This window comes from Bombina bombina, chromosome 1 (assembly GCF_027579735.1).
Source record: "Bombina bombina isolate aBomBom1 chromosome 1, aBomBom1.pri, whole genome shotgun sequence".
Classification (NCBI taxonomy): domain Eukaryota; kingdom Metazoa; phylum Chordata; class Amphibia; order Anura; family Bombinatoridae; genus Bombina; species Bombina bombina.
The window spans coordinates 55,133,600-55,157,946 of record NC_069499.1 but is presented as its reverse complement, the minus strand read 5'-3'; the positions used below and the strand labels follow the sequence as shown (position 1 = coordinate 55,157,946).

Sequence of the window (24,347 nt, the reverse complement as noted above, 5' to 3'; positions counted from 1 at the left end):
AGAATACAGCTCTAAAGCCAGCCTGGGTGTAGCTAAATCTAGGGAGAATACAACTCTAAAGCCAGCCTGGGTGTAGCTAAATCTAAGGAGAATACAGCTCTAAAGCCAACCTGGGTGTAGCTAAATCTAGGGAGAATACAGCTCTAAAGCCAGCCTGGGTGTAGCTAAATCTAGGGAGAATACAGCTTTAAAGCCAGCCTGGGTGGGGCTAAATCAAGGGAGAATACAGCTCTAAAGCCAGCCTGGGTGTAGCTAAACTAAAGCCAGCCTGGGTGTAGCTAAATCTAAGGAGACAGCTCTAAAGCCAGCCTGGGTGGGCTAAAGCCAGCCTGTGTGGGGCTAAATCAAGGGAGAATACAGCTCTAAAGCCAGCCTGGGTGGGGCTAAATCAAGGGAGAATACAGCTCTAAAGCCAGCCTGGGTGGGGCTAAATCAAGGGAGAATACAGCTCTAAAGCCAGCCTGGGTGGGGCTAAATCAAGGGAGAATACAGCTCTAAAGCCAGCGTGGGTGGGGCTAAGTCAAAGGAGACTACAGTTCTAAAGCCAGCCTGGGTGTAGCTAAATCTAAGGAGAATACAGCTCTAAAGCCAGCCTGGGTGTAGCTAAATCTAGGGAGAATACAACTCTAAAGCCAGCCTGGGTGTAGCTAAATCTAGGGAGAATACAGCTTTAAAGCCAGCCTGGGTGGGGCTAAATCAAGGGAGAATACAGCTCTAAAGCCAGCCTGGGTGTAGCTAAATCTAGGGAGAATACAGCTTTAAAGCCAGCCTGGGTGGGGCTAAATCAAGGGAGAATACAGCTCTAAAGCCAGCCTGGGTGTAGCTAAACTAAAGCCAGCCTGGGTGTAGCTAAATCTAAGGAGAATACAGCTCTAAAGCCAGCCTGGGTGTAGCTAAATCTAAGGAGAATACAGCTTTAAAGCCAGCCTGGGTGTAGCTAAATCTAAGGAGAATACAGCTCTAAAGCCAGCCTGGGTGGGGCTAAATCAATGGAGAATACAGCTCTAAAGCCAGCCTGGGTGTAGCTAAATCTAGGGAGAATACAGCTCTAAAGCCAGCCTGGGTGTAGCTAAATCTAGGGAGAATACAGCTCTAAAGCCAGCCTGGGTGGGGCTAAATCAAGGGAGAATACAGCTCTAAAGCCAGCCTGGGTGGGGCTAAATCAAGGGAGAATACAGCTCTAAAGCCAGCCTGGGTGGGGCTAAATCAAGGGAGAATACAGCTCTAAAGCCAGCCTGGGTGGGGCTAAATCAAGGGAGAATACAGCTCTAAAGCCAGCCTGGGTGGGGCTAAATCAAGGGAGACTAAAGCTCTAAAGCCAGCGTGGGTGGGGCTAAGTCAAAGGAGACTACAGTTCTAAAGCCAGCCTGGGTGTAGCTAAATCTAAGGAGAATACAGCTCTAAAGCCAGCCTGGGTGTAGCTAAATCTAGGGAGAATACAGCTCTAAAGCCAGCCTGGGTGTAGCTAAATCTAGGGAGAATACAGCTCTAAAGCCAACCTGGGTGTAGCTAAATCTAGGGAGAATACAGCTCTAAAGCCAGCCTGGGTGTAGCTAAATCTAGGGAGAATACAGCTCTAAAGCCAGCCTGGGTGGGGCTAAATCAAGGGAGAATACAGCTCTAAAGCCAGCCTGGGTGGGGCTAAATCAATGGAGAATACAGCTCTAAAGCCAGCCTGGGTGTAGCTAAATCTAGGGAGAATACAGCTCTAAAGCCAGCCTGGGTGTAGCTAAATCTAGGGAGAATACAGCTCTAAAGCCAGCCTGGGTGGGGCTAAATCAAGGGAGAATACAGCTCTAAAGCCAGCCTGGGTGGGGCTAAATCAAGGGAGAATACAGCTCTAAAGCCAGCCTGGGTGGGGCTAAATCAAGGGAGAATACAGCTCTAAAGCCAGCCTGGGTGGGGCTAAATCAAGGGAGAATACAGCTCTAAAGCCAGCCTGGGTGGGGCTAAATCAAGGGAGACTAAAGCTCTAAAGCCAGCGTGGGTGGGGCTAAGTCAAAGGAGACTACAGTTCTAAAGCCAGCCTGGGTGTAGCTAAATCTAAGGAGAATACAGCTCTAAAGCCAGCCTGGGTGTAGCTAAATCTAGGGAGAATACAACTCTAAAGCCAGCCTGGGTGTAGCTAAATCTAAGGAGAATACAGCTCTAAAGCCAACCTGGGTGTAGCTAAATCTAGGGAGAATACAGCTCTAAAGCCAGCCTGGGTGTAGCTAAATCTAGGGAGAATACAGCTCTAAAGCCAGCCTGGGTGGGGCTAAATCAAGGGAGAATACAGCTCTAAAGCCAGCCTGGGTGGGGCTAAATCAAGGGAGAATACAGCTCTAAAGCCAGCCTGGGTGTAGCTAAATCTAGGGAGAATACAGCTCTAAAGCCAGCCTGGGTGTAGCTAAATCTAGGGAGAATACAGCTCTAAAGCCAGCCTGGGTGGGGCTAAATCAAGGGAGAATACAACTCTAAAGCCAGCCTGGGTGGGGCTAAATCAAGGGAGAATACAGCTCTAAAGCCAGCCTGGGTGGGGCTAAATCAAGGGAGAATACAGCTCTAAAGCCAGCCTGGGTGGGGCTAAATCAAGGGAGAATACAGCTCTAAAGCCAGCCTGGGTGGGGCTAAATCAAGGGAGACTAAAGCTCTAAAGCCAGCGTGGGTGGGGCTAAGTCAAAGGAGACTACAGTTCTAAAGCCAGCCTGGGTGTAGCTAAATCTAAGGAGAATACAGCTCTAAAGCCAGCCTGGGTGTAGCTAAATCTAGGGAGAATACAACTCTAAAGCCAGCCTGGGTGTAGCTAAATCTAAGGAGAATACAGCTCTAAAGCCAACCTGGGTGTAGCTAAATCTAGGGAGAATACAGCTCTAAAGCCAGCCTGGGTGTAGCTAAATCTAGGGAGAATACAGCTTTAAAGCCAGCCTGGGTGGGGCTAAATCAAGGGAGAATACAGCTCTAAAGCCAGCCTGGGTGTAGCTAAACTAAAGCCAGCCTGGGTGTAGCTAAATCTAAGGAGAATACAGCTCTAAAGCCAGCCTGGGTGTAGCTAAATCTAAGGAGAATACAGCTTTAAAGCCAGCCTGGGTGTAGCTAAATCTAAGGAGAATACAGCTCTAAAGCCAGCCTGGGTGGGGCTAAATCAATGGAGAATACAGCTCTAAAGCCAGCCTGGGTGTAGCTAAATCTAGGGAGAATACAGCTCTAAAGCCAGCCTGGGTGTAGCTAAATCTAGGGAGAATACAGCTCTAAAGCCAGCCTGGGTTGGGGTAAGTCTCTAAAGCCAGCCTGGGTTGGGGTAAGTCTCTAAAGCCAGCCTGGGTTGGGGTAAGTCTCTAAAGCCAGCCTGGGTGGGGCTAAATCTAGGGAGAATACAGCTCTAAAGCCAGCCTGGGTGGGGCTAAGTCTCTAAAGCCAGCCTGGGTGGGGCTAAGTCTCTAAAGGCAGCCTGGGTGGGGCTAAGTCTCTAAAGGCAGCCTGGGTGGGGCTAAGTCTCTAAAGGCAGCCTGGGTGGGGCTAAGTCTCTAAAGGCAGCCTGGGTGGGGCTAAGTCTCTAAAGGCAGCCTGGGTGGGGCTAAGTCAAGGGAGAATACAGCTCTAAAGCCAGCCTGGGTGTAGCTAAATCTAGGGAGACTAAAGCTCTAAAGCCAGAGTTACATCTAACCAAGAGAAAACACAGAGGTAAACCAAGTGAGGACCATAGTACATTAAAGGTAATGCCAGTAGAATGCTTGGTTGTATAGGTAGAATAAAGTTCTTATGTAATTTTTACATATACTAGTTAGGCCCTGTCTTCATCATGAATATTGTTTATAGCTATGGAGGTCCTAAAGGATATAAACCAAATATGAAATATGTTCAAAGAACTACTAAATGGTACATGGTATAAAAAAATTAAAAAAAATAAAAAAAACACACAAAGAAAGACCTAAAATGTTTAAAGTATATTAAGGGGCTTAAAGGGACATGAAACCAAAATGTATGTCATTCAGATATAGAATACAATTTTAAAAATGTTTCCAATTTACGTCTATTATCAAATTTGGTAGGTAGCGGGCACATGCACTACATGACTGGAAATAGTGCTGCTGCCATCTAGTGCTCTTGCAAATGTATAACAATGCCTGCAGACACATGCACACACCTGGGCTCACATTGCTGCTTTTCAACAAATGATAACAAGACAACAAAGAAAATTTGATAATAGAAGTAAAATTGTAAAGTTTTTAAAACCGAATGATCTTTCTGAATCATGTAATTAAAAAAAAAAAAAAAAAATTGGTTTTTATGTCCCTTTAATAAATCTGAGGCTGTAAGTATTTTTCACAAAAACAGCACCACCAGAAAAAGAGGTCATGATCTCAAGAGTAGTAGGTTCAGAAGTAATATGCTGAAGCACTTATTCACAGAAAGGGTGGTTGATTCATGGAATAAGCTTCAATTCGAGGTGTTAAAGGGAAACTGAACCCAAATTGTTTCTTTCATGATGCAGACAGAGCATGCAATTTTAAGCAACTTTCTAATTTACTCCTATTATCAATTTTTCTTCATTCTCTTGCTATCGTTATTTGAAAAAGCAGGAATGTAAGCTTACGAGCCAGCCCATTTTTGGTTCAGCCCCCTGGATAGCGTTTGCTGATTGGTGACTGCATTTAGCCACCAATCAGCAAGCAGTACCCAGGTGCTGAAACAACGATGGGCCAGCTTGTAAGCTTACATTCCTGCTTTTTAAAATAAAGATACCAAGAGAACGAAGAAAATTTGCTAATAGGAGTAAATTAGAAAGTTGCTGCTCTATCTGAATCATAAAAGAAACAATTTGGTATCAGTGTCCCTTTAACACAAACACGGTGGGAGACTTCAAAAATAGGTAGGATATTAGCATAAGGATATCCTACAAACTAAATTAAGCTTACACTTTAGAGGAAATATGGGCATACTTGTTGGGCCTATGGTTCTTATCTGCTATTAAAATCTATCTAATACCAAGCTAACCCCAGCAAGAGCAGAGGATACAACTATGGGTAGGGCTACATTAAGGGAGAATCCAGAGCTAAACTCTGCATGGGCAGGGCTACATTAAGGGAGAATCCAGAGCTAAACTCAGCATGGGCAGGGCTACATTAAGGGAGAATCCAGAGCTAAACTCTGCATGGGCAGGGCTACACTAAGGGAGAATCCAGAGCTAAACTCAGCATGGGCAGGGCTACATTAAGGGAGAATCCAGAGCTAAACTCAGCATGGGCAGGGCTACATTAAGGGAGAATCCAGAGCTAAACTCAGCATGGGCAGGGCTACATTAAAAGGGACACTGAACCCAATTTTTTTTCTTTCATGATTCAGATAGAGCATGCGATTTTAGGCAACTTTCTAATTTACTCCTATTATCAAATTTTATTCATTCTCTTGGTATCTTTATTTGAAATGCAAAAATGTATGTTTAGATCCCGGCCCATTTTTGGTTTACAACCCAGGGTTGTTCTTGCTGATTGGTGGATAAATTTATCCACCAATGAACAAGTGCTTTCCATGGTACTGAACCAAACAAAGGGCTACATTAAGGGAGAATGCAGAGCTAAACTCAGCATGCGCAGGGCTACATTAAGGGAGAATCCAGAGCTAAACTCGGCATCGGCAGGGCTACATTAAGGGAGAATGCAGAGCTAAACTCAGCATGGGCAGGGCTACATTAAGGGAGAATCCAGAGCTAAACTCAGAATGGGCAGGGCTACATTAAGGGAGAATGCAGAGCTAAACTCAGCATGGGCAGGGCTACATTAAGGGAGAATGCAGAGCTAAAAACTCAGCATGGGCAGGGCTACATTAAGGGAGAATGCAGAGCTAAAAACTCAGCATGGGCAGGGCTACATTAAGGGAGAATGCAGAGCTAAAAACTCAGCATGGGCAGGGCTACATTAAGGGAGAATGCAGAGCTAAACTCAGCATGGGCAGAGCTACATTAAGGGAGAATGCAGAGCTAAACTCAGCATGGGCAGGGCTACATTAAGGGAGAATGCAGAGCTAAAAACTCAGCATGGGCAGGGCTACATTAAGGGAGAATGCAGAGCTAAAAACTCAGCATGGGCAGGGCTACATTAAGGGAGAATCCAGAGCTAAACTCAGCATGGGCAGAGCTACATTAAGGGAGAATGCAGAGCTAAACTCAGCATGGGCAGGGCTACATTAAGGGAGAATGCAGAGCTAAAAACTCAGCATGGGCAGGGCTACATTAAGGGAGAATGCAGAGCTAAACTCAGCATGGGCAGAGCTACATTAAGGGAGAATGCAGAGCTAAACTCAGCATGGGCAGGGCTACATTAAAGGAGAATGCAGAGCTAAACTCAGCATGGGCAGGGCTACATTAAGGGAGAATGCAGAGCTAAAAACTCAGCATGGGCAGGGCTACATTAAGGGAGAATGCAGAGCTAAACTCAGCATGGGCAGAGCTACATTAAGGGAGAATGCAGAGCTAAACTCAGCATGGGCAGGGCTACATTAAGGGAGAATGCAGAGCTAAACTCAGCATGGGCAGGGCTACATTAAGGGAGAATGCAGAGCTAAAAACTCAGCATGGGCAGGGCTACATTAAGGGAGAATGCAGAGCTAAACTCAGCAAGGGCAGGGCTACATTAAGGGAGAATGCAGAGCTAAACTCAGCATGGGCAGGGCTACATTAATCAGTAATTTATAACCAAACACAGAATGTGCAGTGCTACATGAAGAAGAAATACAGAACAAGCATTAGTATGGTGCTGAAGTTAAAATAAAGAACTAAAACCCTGCATGGATGAGGTTATAAGACATAGACACATATGCATTGCAAGGGCCTTTAGAGACATTTTTACACTTAGATTTCTCGTTGCATAAATGTTTTGTAGATAATCCATTTATATAGCCCATCTGGGAGTTTTGCTTAATTTTTAACAACATTGTGCTGATTTTCAGACTCCTAACCAAGCCCCAAAGTTTTAGATGTATACTGCTGTCTACAAGTTTTCCTGCTGCTATTTTTTGTATAATCTGTCATATGCAGGGAAGGGGGGGAGGGGCTGTTCTTCATGTTTTCCCAGCCCTTTTCACTTGGTGTCCCAGCCTAACCTCATCAACTGTGCTAAACTGGGAGCTTCTAAGCAAGTTTTTAAAATGTTTTATACTGGATTTTTAGATCAGTATATTTGAATATTCTTCTTTATAGTAGTGTATATTACATGCAGTTATATGAAAAATGGTATATACTGTCCCTTTAAAAATATGGTACAACATGCTAGAAAACACATTGCCAAACAATTATCTTTTGACAACACCCTGACTTACCCATCTCTTGCCGTGTGCTGCCCACCCCACATCCATACCGATGAAGAACCTGAGCGGATGCATCTGCACAAACGCCAGTATTCTGCGCAAAGCCCAGGTAATTGTATGAGCCCATGTTAATCACTCCTTTAATGGTCCTGCCTGTAAATCTGCAAGAGGTGTTAAGGACTTTGTTAGACCTAACATGAAACAGACTGCAAGCTCTTGGTATTAAGAAAATCCTTGATACATTTGGTGTGTTTTAGTGGAGAGTTCTCTTTAAAATGTCTGATTCAAAACACATTATACAGCACTGATAAAATATGTTTAACTACTTAATGACCAGCCTGGGCCTCTCTCTGCCACGATCTTGGTAAAAGTAACCTCGAGTCGGGCAGTGTAGTGATGCATCGGACAGTGGTGGTACCGATCGTTGGTGGTGTGGGAGAGGAGGGAGGCGGGTGGGCCTGCTACCCTAAAGAAAAAAAACTGACAGTGGCAGAGAGGGGGAAGGAGGGGGATCCTATGATCTTGGAGGGCGAGGGGGCAGCTACATTACATTTTTTTTTTTTTATTAAAAAAATAAATGAAAATGATAGCAAACAGGGTACTGGCAGACAACTGCTAGCACCTAAGAGAGCAGAAATCAGATAGAGGGGAGAGGGGGATCCTACACTGCAGAAATAGACTTTCTGCCAGTACTTAAAGTGAATGTAAATTTTGATGCTAAAGTGCCCGGTTTTTAAAAATTTGTTTAAAAACAGGGGCACTTTAATTCATCAAAATTTACATTTCACTCCTGTTGAGAAAAAAAAACTAAAAACTTACCTTTTAAACTTGACAGCTGCTCCAGCTTCCTCCGGTCGTCGCAAGCCATTTCTGACTTCAGAAATGATGGATAGGTCATCCTCCAATCACGGCTTCCCCCTGGGGGAATCCGTGTCTGATTCAATGCTGTGATTGGAGGAAGCCGGATTCCTAATTTTAGACCCAGGAAGAGGCTTTGCGACGGGCGGAGGAAGCTGGATCGGCTGTTAAGATTAAAAAGCTAAGTTTTTTTTTTTCACAACAGGAGTGAAATGTAAATTTTGATTAATTAAAGTGCCCCTGTTTTTAATCGAATTTTTAAAAAAAACTTGGCACTTTAGCATCAAAATTTACATTCACTTTAAGATGGGGGTGACCACTGGATGGTGGTGGAGGGAAGAGAGCTGTTTGAGCGGTATCAGGTAGGGATCAGGGGTTGGGAAGTGTCAGGTGGGAGAATATTCTCTACATTAAAGCTAAAATTAACATTACAAGCTACCTGATTAACCCCTTTACTGCTGGGAATAATAAAAGTGTGGTGCGCAGGTGCCATTAGCGGCCTTCTAATTATCAAAAAGCAATGGCAAAGCCATATATGTCTGCTACTTCTGAACAAAGGATTGCTCAAGTTTGTAAATAAATTCAGTGAGAAACCTAAAGTTCAGAAGTTAACGATTTTTTTTATTTGATCGCATTTGGTGGTAAAATGGTGGCATGAAATAAAACAAAATGGCCTAGATCAATACTTTCGGTTGTCTACTAAAAAATATATATATATATATAGTTTTGATAGGTAAATATAAAAAAGGCTCTATTGCTGTTTAAATGTAGCGATGGCAAAAATCCTCCGATCCTCAAGGGGTAAAAAGAGGCAAACAATTAAAAGAATTCTTAAAATAAATAAATGTTTACTTTAATGTGTGTATCACACAGTCGTCCTGACTAGCTGGATGCAACTATGAAACTGGAAGTGAAATTGCAAACTGCAATACAGTAGAAAATGCAAATTCTCCAATACATAATTTGCTACAATGTTTACCTGGATGCGAGAACCGTTTCAGTGCCACAGGCATGACTAATCGATATCCGCATCAAGCTTTACTAAAATAGCCAGCACATCCCACTCTCACCTTGCGAGGCGAAACCAGACTCTCATGCAGTGAGATACGAGTGCATCGCACTACTGAACATAAGGTAGAATATCTCCTAATACATACACAGAATAAGGAATGCTATATCCAAATAAGTCATTCATCAATCCTTGTTTATATTACTTATGTCACAGCTATTATTAGCTATGCCATTTTGTGATTGAAAACTACAGTTCATAAGAAATCTATTAGGTTACTATAATTCTCAATATATAGCAAATGCTGCCATTAAAGAGAGACTGCGGACCAGTTTAACAGCACAGCCATGAATAAAAGTGAACTGCCATAGCCATGGATGTGGAGTCTAGATTATTTATGCTATGATTGGAGTAAGGGGTATGGTTAGCTAAAAATATCACTTATGTATTTACAGAATATTACATTAATATTTATATAAGAATGTATACTTCCTTTTTGTTCATTATTTCCATTTATGACTGGGAAAACAACCTGACCAATCAAAATGTGAAAAAAAAAATTGGAGGATACAACTTACTCTACAATTAAAGTGACAGGAAACCCCCCAATTTTCCTTGTCAAATGTTCTTCATTCTTTTGTTATCCTTTACAGAAGTAAGAGCATTGAACTACTGGCAGCTAGCTGAACACATCTAGCCAATCACAAGAGACAAATGTGTGCAGACACCAAACCAGCAGCTAGCTCCCACTAGTGTAGGATATGTGCGTATTCTTTTTTTAACAAGGGATAGCAAGAAAACGAAGCACATTTGAAACAATTTGCTTGTTATAAATATAATATATAGAAGCTACTTTTTATATGTATAGCTCTACAGAATCTGAAAATAAATTGATAATAAACTTTGACCAATGGGAAGAAGAATTCTGCTCTGCAGAAACAAGCCATCCATTCGGGCTTAAAGGGATATGAAACCCAAAAGGTTTATTTTGTGATTCAGACAAAGCATACAATTTTAAAGAATGTTTTTTTTTCTCCCCAATTTACTTATATCTTCCAATTTACTTTGTTCTCATATTCTGTGTTGAAGAGATACCTAGGTAGGCATATGGAACACTACATGTCAGGATATAGTGCTGCCCTCTAGTGCTCTTACAAAACTGCTGCCATATAGTGCTCCCGAAATGGGCCGGCTCCTAAGCTTACATCTTTACTTTTCAACAAAAGATACCAAGAGAACAAAGGGTAAATTGATAATAGAAGTAAATTAGAAAGTTGTTTAAAAATTGCATGCTCAGTCTGAATCATGTAAAAAAAAAAAAAAAATGAGTTTGATATCCCTTTAAGATTGTGTGGAAGAGGATTCATTTTCCAGCAGACAACAATTCTAAACACACACTGAAGAGGTGCCCAAGAAGGGCCAGGAGTGCTGATTAACAAGTTTTTGTCTCCACAACCGCTGGATTTCAACTCCACTGAACAACTTTGGAAACATTTGAAAAAGAAAGAGAAACAAACTTTATGCTTACCTGATAAATGTATTTATTTCCAGGCATGGAGAGTCCACAATTTCATTCCAATTACTAGTGGGAATTCAACTCCTGGCCAGCAGGAGAAGGCAAAGAGCACCCCAGCAGAGTTGTATAAGGGACACTGAACCCAATTTTTTTTCTGTCATGATTCAGATAGAGCATGAAATTTTAATCAACTTTCTACTTTACTTTTATTATCAATTTCTTTGTTGTAAATCTTAGCAGCCAACCCATTTTAGGTTCAGCACCATGGATAGCGCTTGCTTATTGGAGGCTTACATTTACTCACCAATAACAAGCATAACCCAGGTTCTCAACCAAAAATGGTCCAGCTCCTATGCATCACATTCCTGCTTTTTAAATAAAGAAAGCAAGAGAACAAAGAAAAACGGATAATAGGAGTAAATTAGAAAGTTGCTTAAAATTGCTTGATCTATCTGAATCATGATTTTTTTTTTTTTATTTAGTGTCCCTTTAAGGGCCATTATAGTGTAAAAATACATGCTCTCATTACATCGTCATTTTATCCCTAGTGACCCTAAAAAAAAAAAAAAGGGGTTTAGTGTCCTTTTAAGTGTCACTTCCCTTACCCATAACCCCCAGTCATTCCGCCGAAGGAAACAGAAAAGGAAAATAACACAAGGGTATAAAGGTGCCTGAGGTTTGTGCAAAAATACTGCAGTCTTAAATTTAAATAAGAGCGGGTCGTAGACTCTCCATGCCTGGAAAGAAAGAAATGTATCAGGTAAGCATAAATTTGGTTTTCTTTCCTATGGCATGGAGAGTTCATGATTTCATTCCAATTACTAGTGGGAACCAATACCCAAGCTAGAGGGCACAGAATGAAAAGGAGGGAGAACAAGACAGGCGGACCTAAACAGAAGGCACCACCACTTGAAAAACTCTCCTCCCAAAAGAAGCCTCAGCTGAGGCAAAAGTATTACATTTGTAGATTTGGAAAGGTATGCAATGAGGACCATGTGGCTGCCTTGCAGATTTGATCCACAGAAGTTTCATTTTTGAAAGCCCAGGAAGAAGAGACAGCTCCAGTGGAAAGAGCCACAATTCACCCAGGAGCCTTCTGAGAAGGATTGGGACAAAAAAAAAGAAAAAAAAAAAAAAAGAACAAACAACTTCCTGATTGATATTGTGATCCGACATTACCTTAGGAAGAAATCCCAGCTTAGTATGAAGGACCGCCTTATCCGAATGAAAAATAAAAAAGGTAAGGGGATCACACTGCAGACCCAAAAGCTCAGACTTTGCGAGCAGAAAAAAAACAAACTTTCCAAGATAACTACTTGATATCAACCAAAAGCATTGGCTCAAACGGAGCCTGCTGCAAAACCTTAGGAACAATATTAAGGGCCCAAGGAGGAGTAACTGGTTTAAACGCAGGCCTGATTCTGACCAAGGCCTGAACAAAGATTGAACATCTGTTAGATCTGCCAGACGTTTGAGCAAAAGAATAGACATTGCAGAAATCTGACCCTTCAGAGTGCTGACTGACAAACCTTTCTCCAGGTCCAAGTCTGAGTTCCTCCCTGGTGGTAGATGTATGCCACAGAGCAAAAGCTGCCCGATTGGAATCTGATAAACTGGACCAAAGCTAATTGAAGATTGCTTGCAATTCTAAGATGCTTATGGAAAGACCCTGATTTTTTAAGGAGCCCCAAACTGCTCCCCAGTCTGACAGGATGGCGTCCGTGGTCACATTCTCCCAGGAAGGTCTCAGAAAGTATGTACCATGAGACAGAAGGTCCTGTGAAAACCACCATGAAAGAGAGAATCTTGGTAGAGAATCCAGAGCTATCCTCTGTGAGAGATCTGAGTGGTGTCAGTTCCATTGACTGAGCATGCATAGCTGTAGCGGTCTCAGATGGAACCGAGCGAATGGAAAGATGTCCATGGAAGCAACCGCCAGACCAAATACCTCCATGCACTGAGCCACTGATGGATGGACAGAGGACTAAAGTGAAAGGCAAGAAGCTTGGATTTTCTGACATTTGTCAGGAAAAAAAATTACATGGGTAGAGAGCCTATAATTATTCCCAAGAAATACACCCTGGTATCTAGTACTAGGGAACCCTTTTCCAGATTCACCTTCCACCCATGGGAACATAGAATAGACAACATCTCTGTATGAGATTTTGCTAGCTGAAAAAATGGCGCTTTAACCAAGATGACGTCTAGGTAATGTGCCACCACTATTCCCTGAGATCAGACTAAAGACAAGAGAGCCCCTAGAACCTTTGTAAAGATTCGAGGAACTGTAGCCAGGCCAAAGGAAAAGGCAACAAAATTGAAAGGTTGGTCCAGAAAAGCAAACCGCAGAAAACAGTCGATGTTCCTTGTGAATGGGAACATGAAGATACGCATCCTTCAGATCCAAGGTAGACATAAACTGACCCTACCGGGCAGAAAGGAACAAATAGTTTCCATTTTGAAGGAAGGAACCTTGAGGAAGTTGTTGACACTTTAGGTCTAAAATGGGACGGAAAGTTCACTCTTTTTTTGGGAACCACAAAGAGATTTGAATATAATCCTTGACCCAATTCCTCTCCCAGGGAAGATAGTCCTTTATGAAAAATGTTTGTCCCTTCTATTGAAAGAGAAGGACATACAGTATATCCAAAATGAAGCATAATCCTGCACAGCAGAATACTGCAAATATACAGCAAAAAAGGATTAAAATAAGTAAATAGAATGCATATAGCAATCTATATCCAATGGTTTACTGCATAGAGAAAAGTTAAACCATGAAAAATAAAATTCCAAAACATACATTTAGAATTATTCACATGAAAAATAAGCAGATAATGCTTATAACAATCTCCTGTATACATTAAAGGTAAAAACAGAAGCTTGTATTTGGAAGTTATATCCGCAGACCAAGACTTTAACTAGAGAGGTCTGCAAGCTAGAACTGCAAGGCTGGATATCTTGGCTCCCAGTTTAACCACTTGCGTGCTGGCATCCCAGATAAAAGTATTAGCCAGCTTAGCATCTTGATCCTATCCTGGATTTCCTCTATAGAAAATAAATCGGATAAGGTATCACATCAATAAGATGCTGCCCCCACATCATTTTTAAGAAAGACTCTAGCTTCTTATCCATGAGATCCTTAAAAGAGACACTATCCCCAATAGGTATAGTGGTTTTCTTGGCCAGAGTAGAGATAGCTCCCTCTACCATAAGCACAGTGCGCCACAAGTTGCTCACAGCTTCAGCCACCATTTTCTTAAAAACAGGGGACGGGATAAAAAAGGAATTCTTCTCATCCCATTCCTGAGAAATAATTTCCACCATTAGGTCTGGAATTGAAAATTCTCAACAGATGAAGGAATAATATCAAACACTCTGTTCAAATTACTAGACTTCTTTGGGGTCTCAGCAACAGTAGAGTCGGAGTCTTCCAAAGTAGCAAGGACCACCTGCAACATTAACCAAAGGTGCTCCAGCTAAAATCTAATCTTAACTTCCTCTGGATCTACTGAACTAGGACTTGTGTCTCCATCTACAGACTCAGAGTCCGAAATCTCTCCATCAGATCTGCTGAGGAATGAGCTCCTTCAGATAAATGAGAAAGAGCGACTAACGCAGACGCGGAATCAGAACTCTTAGAATAAGAAATTACTAGTTTTTCTCTTCCTTTTCCCAGATAAAGGGAATGCTGACAAAGCTGCAGAAAACTGAAGAAGTTATTAGGGCAGCAAAATCCCCTGGCAAATAAATACCCCCAAGAACCTGTTAAAAGGAACCGCAGGGCACTGCCTGTGACAAAGATAAAGCTTGGGATGATTAAGGAGAGAGTTGAGGCATATTAGGACAACCTCGTCCTGAGAGATAACTGGCTCAGAAATGGATTCTTTTTCATGTATAACAAAGTCTTATTCAAGTATGTGGTACAAAATTGTGCAGGAGGAACAATAGGAACCTCCAAGCCAAAAAATAAATAAAAAAATAAATAAATAGAACTTATCATTGGTAGAAAAATCATTTAAAGAGTCCATAATAAAGGAAATATCTAATGCCCTTTAGGATAATTAGACCGAGTCTAATCTCAATAAAGAAATAGATTAAAATAAAATAACTAAATATACACAAAAAAAAATGCTGTTAACAGGGTCAGATTTCACTAAGTCTATCATAAGTTCATTGAGAGAGGCATACTAATGAGGCTCTTATGTTTGTATTTATTGATTGGCTACTGTAGACTCATCAATAGTTTTACTGTAAGGTCTATTTCCTTAAATTATACTATTCTAATTAGTTATATCCTACTAAGTATCCTATTATATATATATATAAGATAGATTTTAAGTTAGTGGGGTAGTAAATATAGAAACACCATTATGCAATACCCAAATCCCAGCTACTTAGACCATAGCAATAGCTGCCAGCGGGTGGGGTGGCACGATTCCATAGTCCTAGGAAAGATGCTACATGCTTAAACTAGAAATATTAGAAGGTTTAGATGCATATGTATAGGCTTATGATCAGCATCATATCATACGTATATTGAGACTATAGAAATCCTGTGAAATGGTAATACTCAGACTACTGCCCTACAGATCACTTCTATCAAATATCCAATAATAAGACCCACACGCTCAGCTGTAGCATTATGGTGTTATACTAAAGTAAACACTAGAGTAGTGGTATATTTAACCTCACACATTAGTCTTAGAGGTAAAAATACAGCCTATATATTAGGAGATATCTGGTTATTATGTTCCGCTAATAATCTGCGGTTTCTGCTACTAAGATATCCTTAGGTATAATACAGCGTTTATGGTTAGCTGCTTACAAGACCCAGGTCAACAGATCAGTGACACAAATAGTTAATGTTAATAAGACTCTAATTCCAATATTATAATATCATCAAAAGCCTGATCATAATATTGAAGAATTAATTTATCTGCTACATTAAAAAAGTTGCTAGGTGCTCACTAAAAACACAGGACTCCTCACCAAGACCCTAATCTTCCTGACATGTTTCACCGTTACCGGCTTTTTCAAAGGAATTACAGTGCCATCAGGTCCTCGGCTTTTTATGGCGTGTTAAAACACGCCCACAAGTGTGACGTCCATTTTGGGAGTTAGATTATTGGTTGCTGTCTTACTGCACGCTCATCTTGTTGACGTCAAAGGCGTAGAGACTGAAGTATTGGCTCAGGCACACACACCACTCGTGCTTTGACAGCATGTAAATACACAAACAGATTCATCGTATTGAGTTGAATGTCCATATTGACTTAACATATTTCAAATCCGTTTGGTAGCAGGGAAGTTTTTTATTTTATTGAAAGACACCGACGGTATATTACACCTAAACCCTCATGATGATATTAAACATCTATAGTTAGTTTAGGAGTGTATTAGATATCTATGAGATACACAATTTCGACTACAGAAGGTGACCTTAGTGTGGTTTTAATTTTAATTATTTGCTAATTTTACAAGTTATTGAATAAAATTTATGTTTTAATTAAGTATCGCAAGTTCATTTATCACATGCTGTCCTATTACATTTTGATCTACAAGCTACTAAACTCAAGTGCTATTTTGTGTATTCTTATAAAGAATAAGCCTCTCCTTGTTCGTTTAATAAATATCCAATGTTCAAATACACTAGCAACCTCCCCCGATATTAATTTAAAAACATAATTTATGTAAGAACTTACCTGATAAATTCATTTCTTTCATATTAGCAAGAGTCCATGAGCTAGTGACGTATGGGATATACATTCCTACCAGGAGGGGCAAAGTTTCCCAAACCTCAAAATGCCTATAAATACACCCCTCACCACACCCACAATTCAGTTTAACGAATAGCCAAGAAGTGGGGTGATAAGAAAGGAGCAAAAGCATCAAAAATAAGGAATTGGAATAATTGTGCTTTATACAAAAAAATCATAACCACCACAAAAAGGGTGGGCCTCGAGGACTCTTGCTAATATGAAAGAAATGAATTTATCAGGTAAGTTCTTACATAAATTATGTTTTCTTTCATGTAATTAGCAAGAGTCCATGAGCTAGTGACGTATGGGATAATAAATACCCAAGATGTGGAACTTCCACGCAAGAGTCACTAGAGAGGGAGGGATAAAATAAAGACAGCCAATTCCGCTGAAAAATAATAATCCACAACCCAAAACAAAAGTTTTAATCTTAATAATGAAAAAAAACTGAAATTATAAGCAGAAGAATCAAACTGAAACAGCTACCAGAAGTACTTTTCTACCAAAACCTGCTTCAGAAGAAGAAAACACATCAAAATGGTAGAATTTAGTAAAAGTATGCAAAGAAGACCAAGTTGCTGCTTTGCAAATCTGATCAACAGAAGCTTCATTCCTAAACGCCCAGTAAGTAGAAACTGACCTAGTAGAATGAGCCGTAATTCTTTGAGGCGGGGATTTACCCGACTACACATAAGCATGATGAATCAAAGACTTTAACCACAACGCCAAAGAAATGGCGGAGGCCTTCTGACCTTTCCTAGAACCAGAAAAGATAACAAATAGACTAGAAGTCTTCCTGAAATCTTTAGTAGCTTCAACATAATATTTCAAAGCTCTTACTACATCCAAAGAATGTAAAGATCTCTCCTATGAATTCGTAGGATTAGGACACAATGAAGGAACAACAATTTCTCTACTAATGTTGTTAGAATTCACAACCTTAGGTAAAAATTTAAATGAAGTCCGCAACACTGCCTTATCCTGATGAAAAATCAGAAAAGGAGATTCACAAGAAAGAGCAGATAACTCAGAAACTCTTCTAGCAGAAGAGATGGCCAAAAGGAACAGAACTTTCCAAGAAAGTAATTTAATGTCCAGAGAATGCATAGGTTCAAACGGAGGGGCTTGTAAAGCCCTCAGAACCAAATTAAGACTCCAAGGAGGAGAGACTGATTTAATGACAGGTTTAATACGAACCAAAGCCTGTACAAAACAATGAATATCAGGAAGATTAGCAATCTTTCTGTGAAAAAGAACAGAAAGAGCAGAGATTTGTCCTTTCAAGGAACTTGCAGACAAACCTTTATCCAAACCCTCCTGAAGGAACTGTAAAATTCTAGGAATTCTAAAAGAATGCCAAGAGAATTTACGAGAAGAACACCAAGAAATGTAAGTCTTCCAGACTCGATAATAAATCCTCCTAGACACAGATTTACGAGCCTGTAACATAGTATTAATTACTGAGTCAGAGAAACCTCTGACTAAGAATCAAGCGTTCAATTTCCATACCTTCAAATTTAATGATTTGAGATCCTGATGGAAAAATGGGCCTTGAGATAGAAGGTCTGGTCTTAACGGAAGTGTCCAAGGTTGGCAACTGGCCATCCGAATGAGATCCGCATACCAAAACCTGTGAGGCCATGCTGGAGCCACCAGCAGTACAAACGAACGTTCCATAAGAATTTTGGAAATCACTTTTGGAAGAAGAACTAGAGACGGAAAGATATAGGCAGGATGATAATTCCAAGGAAGCGACAATGCTTCCACTGCCTCCGCCTGAGGATCCCTGGATCTGGACAGATACCTGGGAAGTTTCTTGTTTAGATGAGAGGCCATCAGATCTATTTCTGGAAGTCCCCAGATTTGAACAATCTGAAGAAATACCTCTGGGTGAAGGGACCATTCGCCCGGATGTAACGTCTGGCGACTGAGATAATCCGCTTCCCAATTGTCTACACCTGGGATGTGAACAGCAGAGATTAGAGAGGAGCTGGATTCCGCCCATACAAGTATCCGAGATACTTCTTTCATAGCCTGAGGACTGTGAGTCCCACCCTGATGATTGACATATGCCACGGTTGTGACATTGTCTGTCTGAAAACAAATAAACGATTCTCTCTTCAGAAGAGGCCAGAACTGAAGAGCTCTGAAAATCGCACGGAGTTCCAAAATGTTGATTGGTAATCTCGCCTCCTGAGATTCCCAAACCCCCTGCGCTGTCAGAGATCCCCATACAGCTCCCCAACCTGACAGACTCGCATCTGTTGAGATTACAGTCAAGGTTGGACGAACAAAAGAAGCCCCTTGAACTAAACGATGGTGATCTATCCACCACGTCAGAGAGTGTCGTACATTGGGATTTAAGGATATTAATTGTGATATCATTGTATAATCCCTGCACCATTGGTTCAGCATACAAAGCTGAAGAGGTCGCATGTGAAAACAAGCAAAGGGGATCGCGTCCGATGCAGCAGTCATGAGACCTAGAATTTCCATGCATAAAGCTACCGAAGGGAATGATTGAGACTGAAGGTTTCGACAGGCTGAAACCAATTTCAGACATCTCTTTTCTGTTAGAGACAAGGACACTGAATCCATTTGAAAACCCAAAAAGGTTACCTTTGTCTGAGGAATCAACGAACTCTTTGGTAAATTGATCCTCCAACCATGTCTTTGAAGAAACGACACAAGTCGATTCGTATGAGATTCTGCAGAATGTGAAGACTGAGCAAGTACCAAGATATCGTCCAAATAAGGAAATACCGCAATACCCTGTTCTCTGATTACAGAGAGTAGGGCACCGAGAACCTTTGAAAAGATCCTTGGAGCTGTTGCTAGGCCAAACGGAAGGGCCACAAACTGGTAATGCTTGTCTAGAAAAGAGAATCTCAGAAACTGAAAGTGATCTGGATGAATCGGAATATGAAGATATGCATCCTGTAAATCTATTGTGGACATATAATGCCCTTGCTGAACAAAAGGCAGAATAGTCCTTATAGTTACCATTTTGAATGTTGGTATCCTTACATAATGATTCAATATCTTTAAATCCAGAACTGGTCTGAATGAATTCTCCTTCTTTGGTACAATGAATAGATTTGAGTAAAACCCCAGACCCTGTTCCAGAACTGGCAAAATTACTCCAGCCAACTCGAGATCTGAAACACATTTCAGAAATGCCTGAGCCTTCACTGGATTTATTGGAATGCAAGAGAGAAAAAAATCTCTTCGCAGGCGGCCTTACCTTGAAACCTTCACCACCTCCACGGGAGGCAAAGTTTGTAAAACTGAATTGTGGGTGTGGTGAGGGATGTATTTATAGGCATTTTGAGGTTTGGGAAACTTTGCCCCTCCTGGTAGGAATGTATATCCCATACGTCACTAGCTCATGGACTCTTGCTAATTACATGAAAGAAATACACAATTTCTGTGGTATAATAAAGGGTTTCTACTGAGATTTAACGTTAACCCTATAGTAGTGCCATTGGTCCATCTTTTTGTTTAAAAAGCTCACAATGTACCTCTACAGATGCAACTATTGTGACCTAGAAATTTTCACTTAAAGGGACAGTCTACACCAGAATTGTTTTAAAAGATAGATAATCCCTTTATTACCCATTCCCCAGTTTTGCATAACCAACACTGTTATAATAATACACTTTTAACCTCTGTGATTATCTTGTATCTAAGCCTCTGCAAACTGCCCCTTTATTTCAGTTCTTTTGACAGACTTGCAGTTTAGCCAATCAGTGCCTGCTCCCAGATAACTTCACGTGCACTGTGTTATCTATATGAAATACGTGAACTAACACCCTCTAGTGGTGAAAAACTGTTAAAATGCATTCTGAAAAGAGGTGGCCTTCAAGGCCTAAGAAATTAGCATATGAACTCCTAGGTTAAGCTTTCAACTAAGAATACCAAGAGAACAAAGCAAAATTGGTGATAAAAGTAAATTGGAAAATTGTTTAAAATTACATTCTCTATCTGAATCATGAAAGTTTATTTTGGCCTAGACTGTCCCTTTAAGGTCCTGCTTATTCAATCCCATTTGTTGATAAACATATTTCATCGAATAGTGTTTGCTGCTACCTATGTCCATTTCTACTGTTAGGAGGGGATTTTCATGCCCCTATTGTTTATGTCTCTTCCACTGCTAATAGCTCTATATAGTGGTTATATATATATATATTTATTTATTTACTAAGGGTCCAATAGCAACCCTATATGCACATTATCTACTGCGAGGTCCCTACCATGTCCCCTTATTAACACATACTAAAGTTTAAGGTCCAAGAGAGGGGATCTAGTTTTTCTTTAGCTTTGATATCTACAATTAGGGGTTATCTCTAATCTTACTATTACTGCTATTTCCCAAATATAAACAAAAATGAGGATGATATAACTAACGAGTGCCTAATAGAGTTTATGTCTTGCCATATTAAGGTGAGTTTAGCTCAATGAACACTGAGGTTTACCTCCAGACTTATAGTTAGTATTACGATTGCTAGGCCTTCAATGTACTTATGTATAGACATATATGAATAATTTGCTACATATTTTTTTATGTGAGTTGATGTACTTGCTATCTAACCACTTTGCACTCTACTTTTGTAAAATTGTAAGCTACTTCCTCAATAAAATAATAAAAAAAATAAAAAAACAATAACAGCAATTATTTGTGCAATTATTGTGTAAAGTAATTTATTTTTGCCCTGCACACTATGTACATTTAATTTTTGACTGGAATGTCCCTTTAAGCTCCGCTCTCCTAACCGCTTGTATTAAGTCTGAAGCGGAATAGCGGAAGGTCACATGTGCGCCTAAACTTCACTGCACAAAAAGAGAGGAAAAAAAAACAAAACAGCGCCAATAAGCGTAACTTCACATAAAACACTCTGTTAAGCCTCTTATCCATTATTAAGAAAACCGGAATAAGCGTTACTCCTGCCAACGTTCCCTATGCCAGTCTCTCAAAAGCCTCCAAAAGGGGATCCTATTAACCCCTTATTCCCACAGTGCCTTATCTAAATAATAAAATTGCATTTCACTGTCCATGATAAATCCCTGTAGAAAGGGACAAAAATGTCACTAAGTCCCACCAGGGAGCCTTGACCCTTGAACACACAGAGACATTAACCCCTGAAAGTGCTGACCTTCCCACCTAGAAAGGCAAAGCACTTACCCGTGTTCTGGTTGCAGGTCAGGAGCAACATCTAGGTGTGACAGAATACCAATAACTATCAGGGACCTATAGAGAAAGAAAAAACAAAGTAACCAACCCTGGTTTTCTATAATGGGGTAGCACTAATGTTAGAAGTTAAGCAAAGACTACCTTGCCGTCTTTTTAACTGCTAAAAGCCACCATTACTCTTACTAAAGAGATTGACATGGACACAGCAGAACCCCAATCCTTGGTTGCCCGGAAAAGTACCCATTAAAGGATTCATATCTTCAGACAATATCTCCGCACATCCTCCCGTGATAGAGGCAAAGAGAATCACTGGGGATTATGGGTAAGGGAAGTGACGATTAACAGCTCTGCTGGGATTCTCTTTGCCTCCTCCTGCTGGAATTCCCACTAGTAATTGGAATGAAATTGTGGACTCTCCATGCCATAGGAAAGAAATCACTAACATCTCTCTGGTGTGCTCTAAAGAAGTTAGACACCATACAGAGTTCAAGAAGGAGAGAGGAGAAAGGAGAGAGGAGAAAGGAGAGAGGAGAGAGGAGAGAGGAGAGAGGAGAGAGGAGAAATGAGAAAGGAGAGAGGAGAAAGGAGAGAGGAGAAGAGAAGAAAGAAGAAAGGGGAAAGAAGAGAGGAGAGAGAAGAAAGAGGAGAAAGAAGAGGAGAAAGAAGAGGAAGAAAGAAAGAGGAGAAAAAAGAGAGGAGAGAGAAGAGGAGAAAGAAGAAAGAGGAGAAAGATAAAAAAGAGTGACGGACTTGTGCTGTATACTGGACAATATACAGATATGTCTTAAATGAGTCACTTTTTAAAATAGATATCTCAAAAAGATTTTCAATGTTTCTTAAAAAAAAGAAAAGAAAATTTTGGCCATTAGATGTGCAAAGATTTTTTTTTTTTTTTTTTTTTTTTTTTTTTGGGATGAATCGTTTGTCATGAAAATAAATACATAAATTAGTTTACGATATATGATGATGGGGCTGTTTGGAATAGGTTTATTAATTAAATAAATCCATTCACCCTTTATTTCCTATGGGGAATATCTTCAGGGCAGCAGAGGAGCAGATGGACCTCAGCTTAAACTAAATAAAGTTAAATTCGTAGCTAGCAATGCTGCTACAAGCCAGCAGCAGCACACAAAAAGGTAGTTTTTTTTAATAGGGTCAGGATTGTTCAAGAACAAAAGTGAAACATATGTAGTTATTGAATGATACAGAAATCAATCAAAATGACAAGGACTATGATGGATTTTTATTGAAGAATGTAAGTCTTTCAAACCTTTAGGGCTCGATTTATCAAGCCCCTCTCTTCCCTTTGACTGCAGGTTCGCACAATAGGACCTGCAGTCAGGATTTATCAAGCAGTGGTCATCATACATTTTTATATGCATTTTTTTGAGGTATTAGCCCCTACTGAGTGCACAAGCTCACAGGGTATACGTATACTAGTCTGTAATTGGCTGATGTCTGTCGTATGGAAATAAATTTGCCAGGGGGGGGGGGGGGAAACAATGCTTTTGTGAAATTCAGAGTGTTATTGCATTGTCTTTTTATTATGCACTTGTTAATTAAGCAATTCTACTGTATTTAGCGTTTTTTGTAATCCCTTTTGGAGGAATGCAATGAATAACATTGACAAATTAATTGTTTTTCCCATTCATTCGAAACCAAAATGTACATGTCTACTTGTTACTGTTGGTGGCCAAAATCGGACATCACATTTGGCATTTATAACCTGAAAGTGATAATAGTTTTCATTTACATCACGATTAGAATTTTTTTTTTTTTTAATAACCTGGCAAAAAAATACTTCTTTATAAACGCCCACATGAAACGCAGGGTTGCAAGGCAACGCAATCATAAACAATACAAATTGGCATTATTTGGGTAAAGGAGCTGAAGCCTAACTCACTTGAAGGTCCAGTTATAATCATCTGTATACCGCTCCATGACATCCACTCGTTCCCCTGGGACGCTGCACACCGGTCTGTTCCAGTTATCTCGGATTCTCATGTACAAATTTCGTGTGTAGAAATTTTCAAAATCTTGATACAGCGGCACAAAATCCTACAATGCAGATAATCACAACATAGAATTCTAGAAGACAACACCAGGGGCTGAGAGATGTTAAAGCCTTGCTACAATGGTGCAAATGGACATTATAATCTAAAACTAAAATTGTTTATTAGACCAGGGCTTGATAAATCACAGAAACCAATGAGCAATGGCTCATAGAATTTTACAGGCTTCAAAAGTTTTTCTAAAAATTCTACACATCTATGGGAAAAAAAAAAAATGAATTTCTGTCTAAAAGAAATGTGTGTCTGGCTCTCTAAATTAAAAATTTTCAACTCCAGTATTAGAGCATTTTATTATTAAAACAAATCCTTTAACACATTCACAGGGGTTAAACACAGTTTGTAAACATGTACACCAGGTATGCCCCCGCCCTGTTTGGCTTGTGTCCTTAGGAGAGGCAATGCACTATGGTTACTAAAACCAACTTAACCCCTTACCCTGTACTTCAGCTGTCAATTTAAGTGTAGGGGGTTAAAAAAAAAAGCACAGGTCTTGGCGACAGCTGCGAGACTACACTTTTGCCGAATACCTTAAGACACCAAACCATTTAGGACAAGCGACATACAGGGTATGTCTGTGTCGTTAAGGGGTTAAACCAACTCCTTGCGACAAGCATGTTTAATGATAAAATTCCAAAAAAAAAATATAGCATTATTAGAG

General features: G+C 40.4%; 1 protein-coding gene across 1 annotated transcript in view; it reads right to left on the bottom strand.

Moving 5' to 3' along the window:
- SPTLC2 (serine palmitoyltransferase long chain base subunit 2) overlaps window positions 1-24,347 on the bottom strand; it is a 100,484-nt gene that overhangs the window by 45,994 nt on the left and 30,143 nt on the right. Inside the window, exons 3-4 of the mRNA XM_053697362.1 lie at window positions 23,521-23,675; window positions 7,297-7,445 (exon numbers count right to left, since the gene is read on the bottom strand). Coding sequence (XP_053553337.1) covers window positions 7,297-7,445; window positions 23,521-23,675 — 304 coding nt within the window. The remainder of the gene's footprint in view (window positions 1-7,296; window positions 7,446-23,520; window positions 23,676-24,347) is intronic.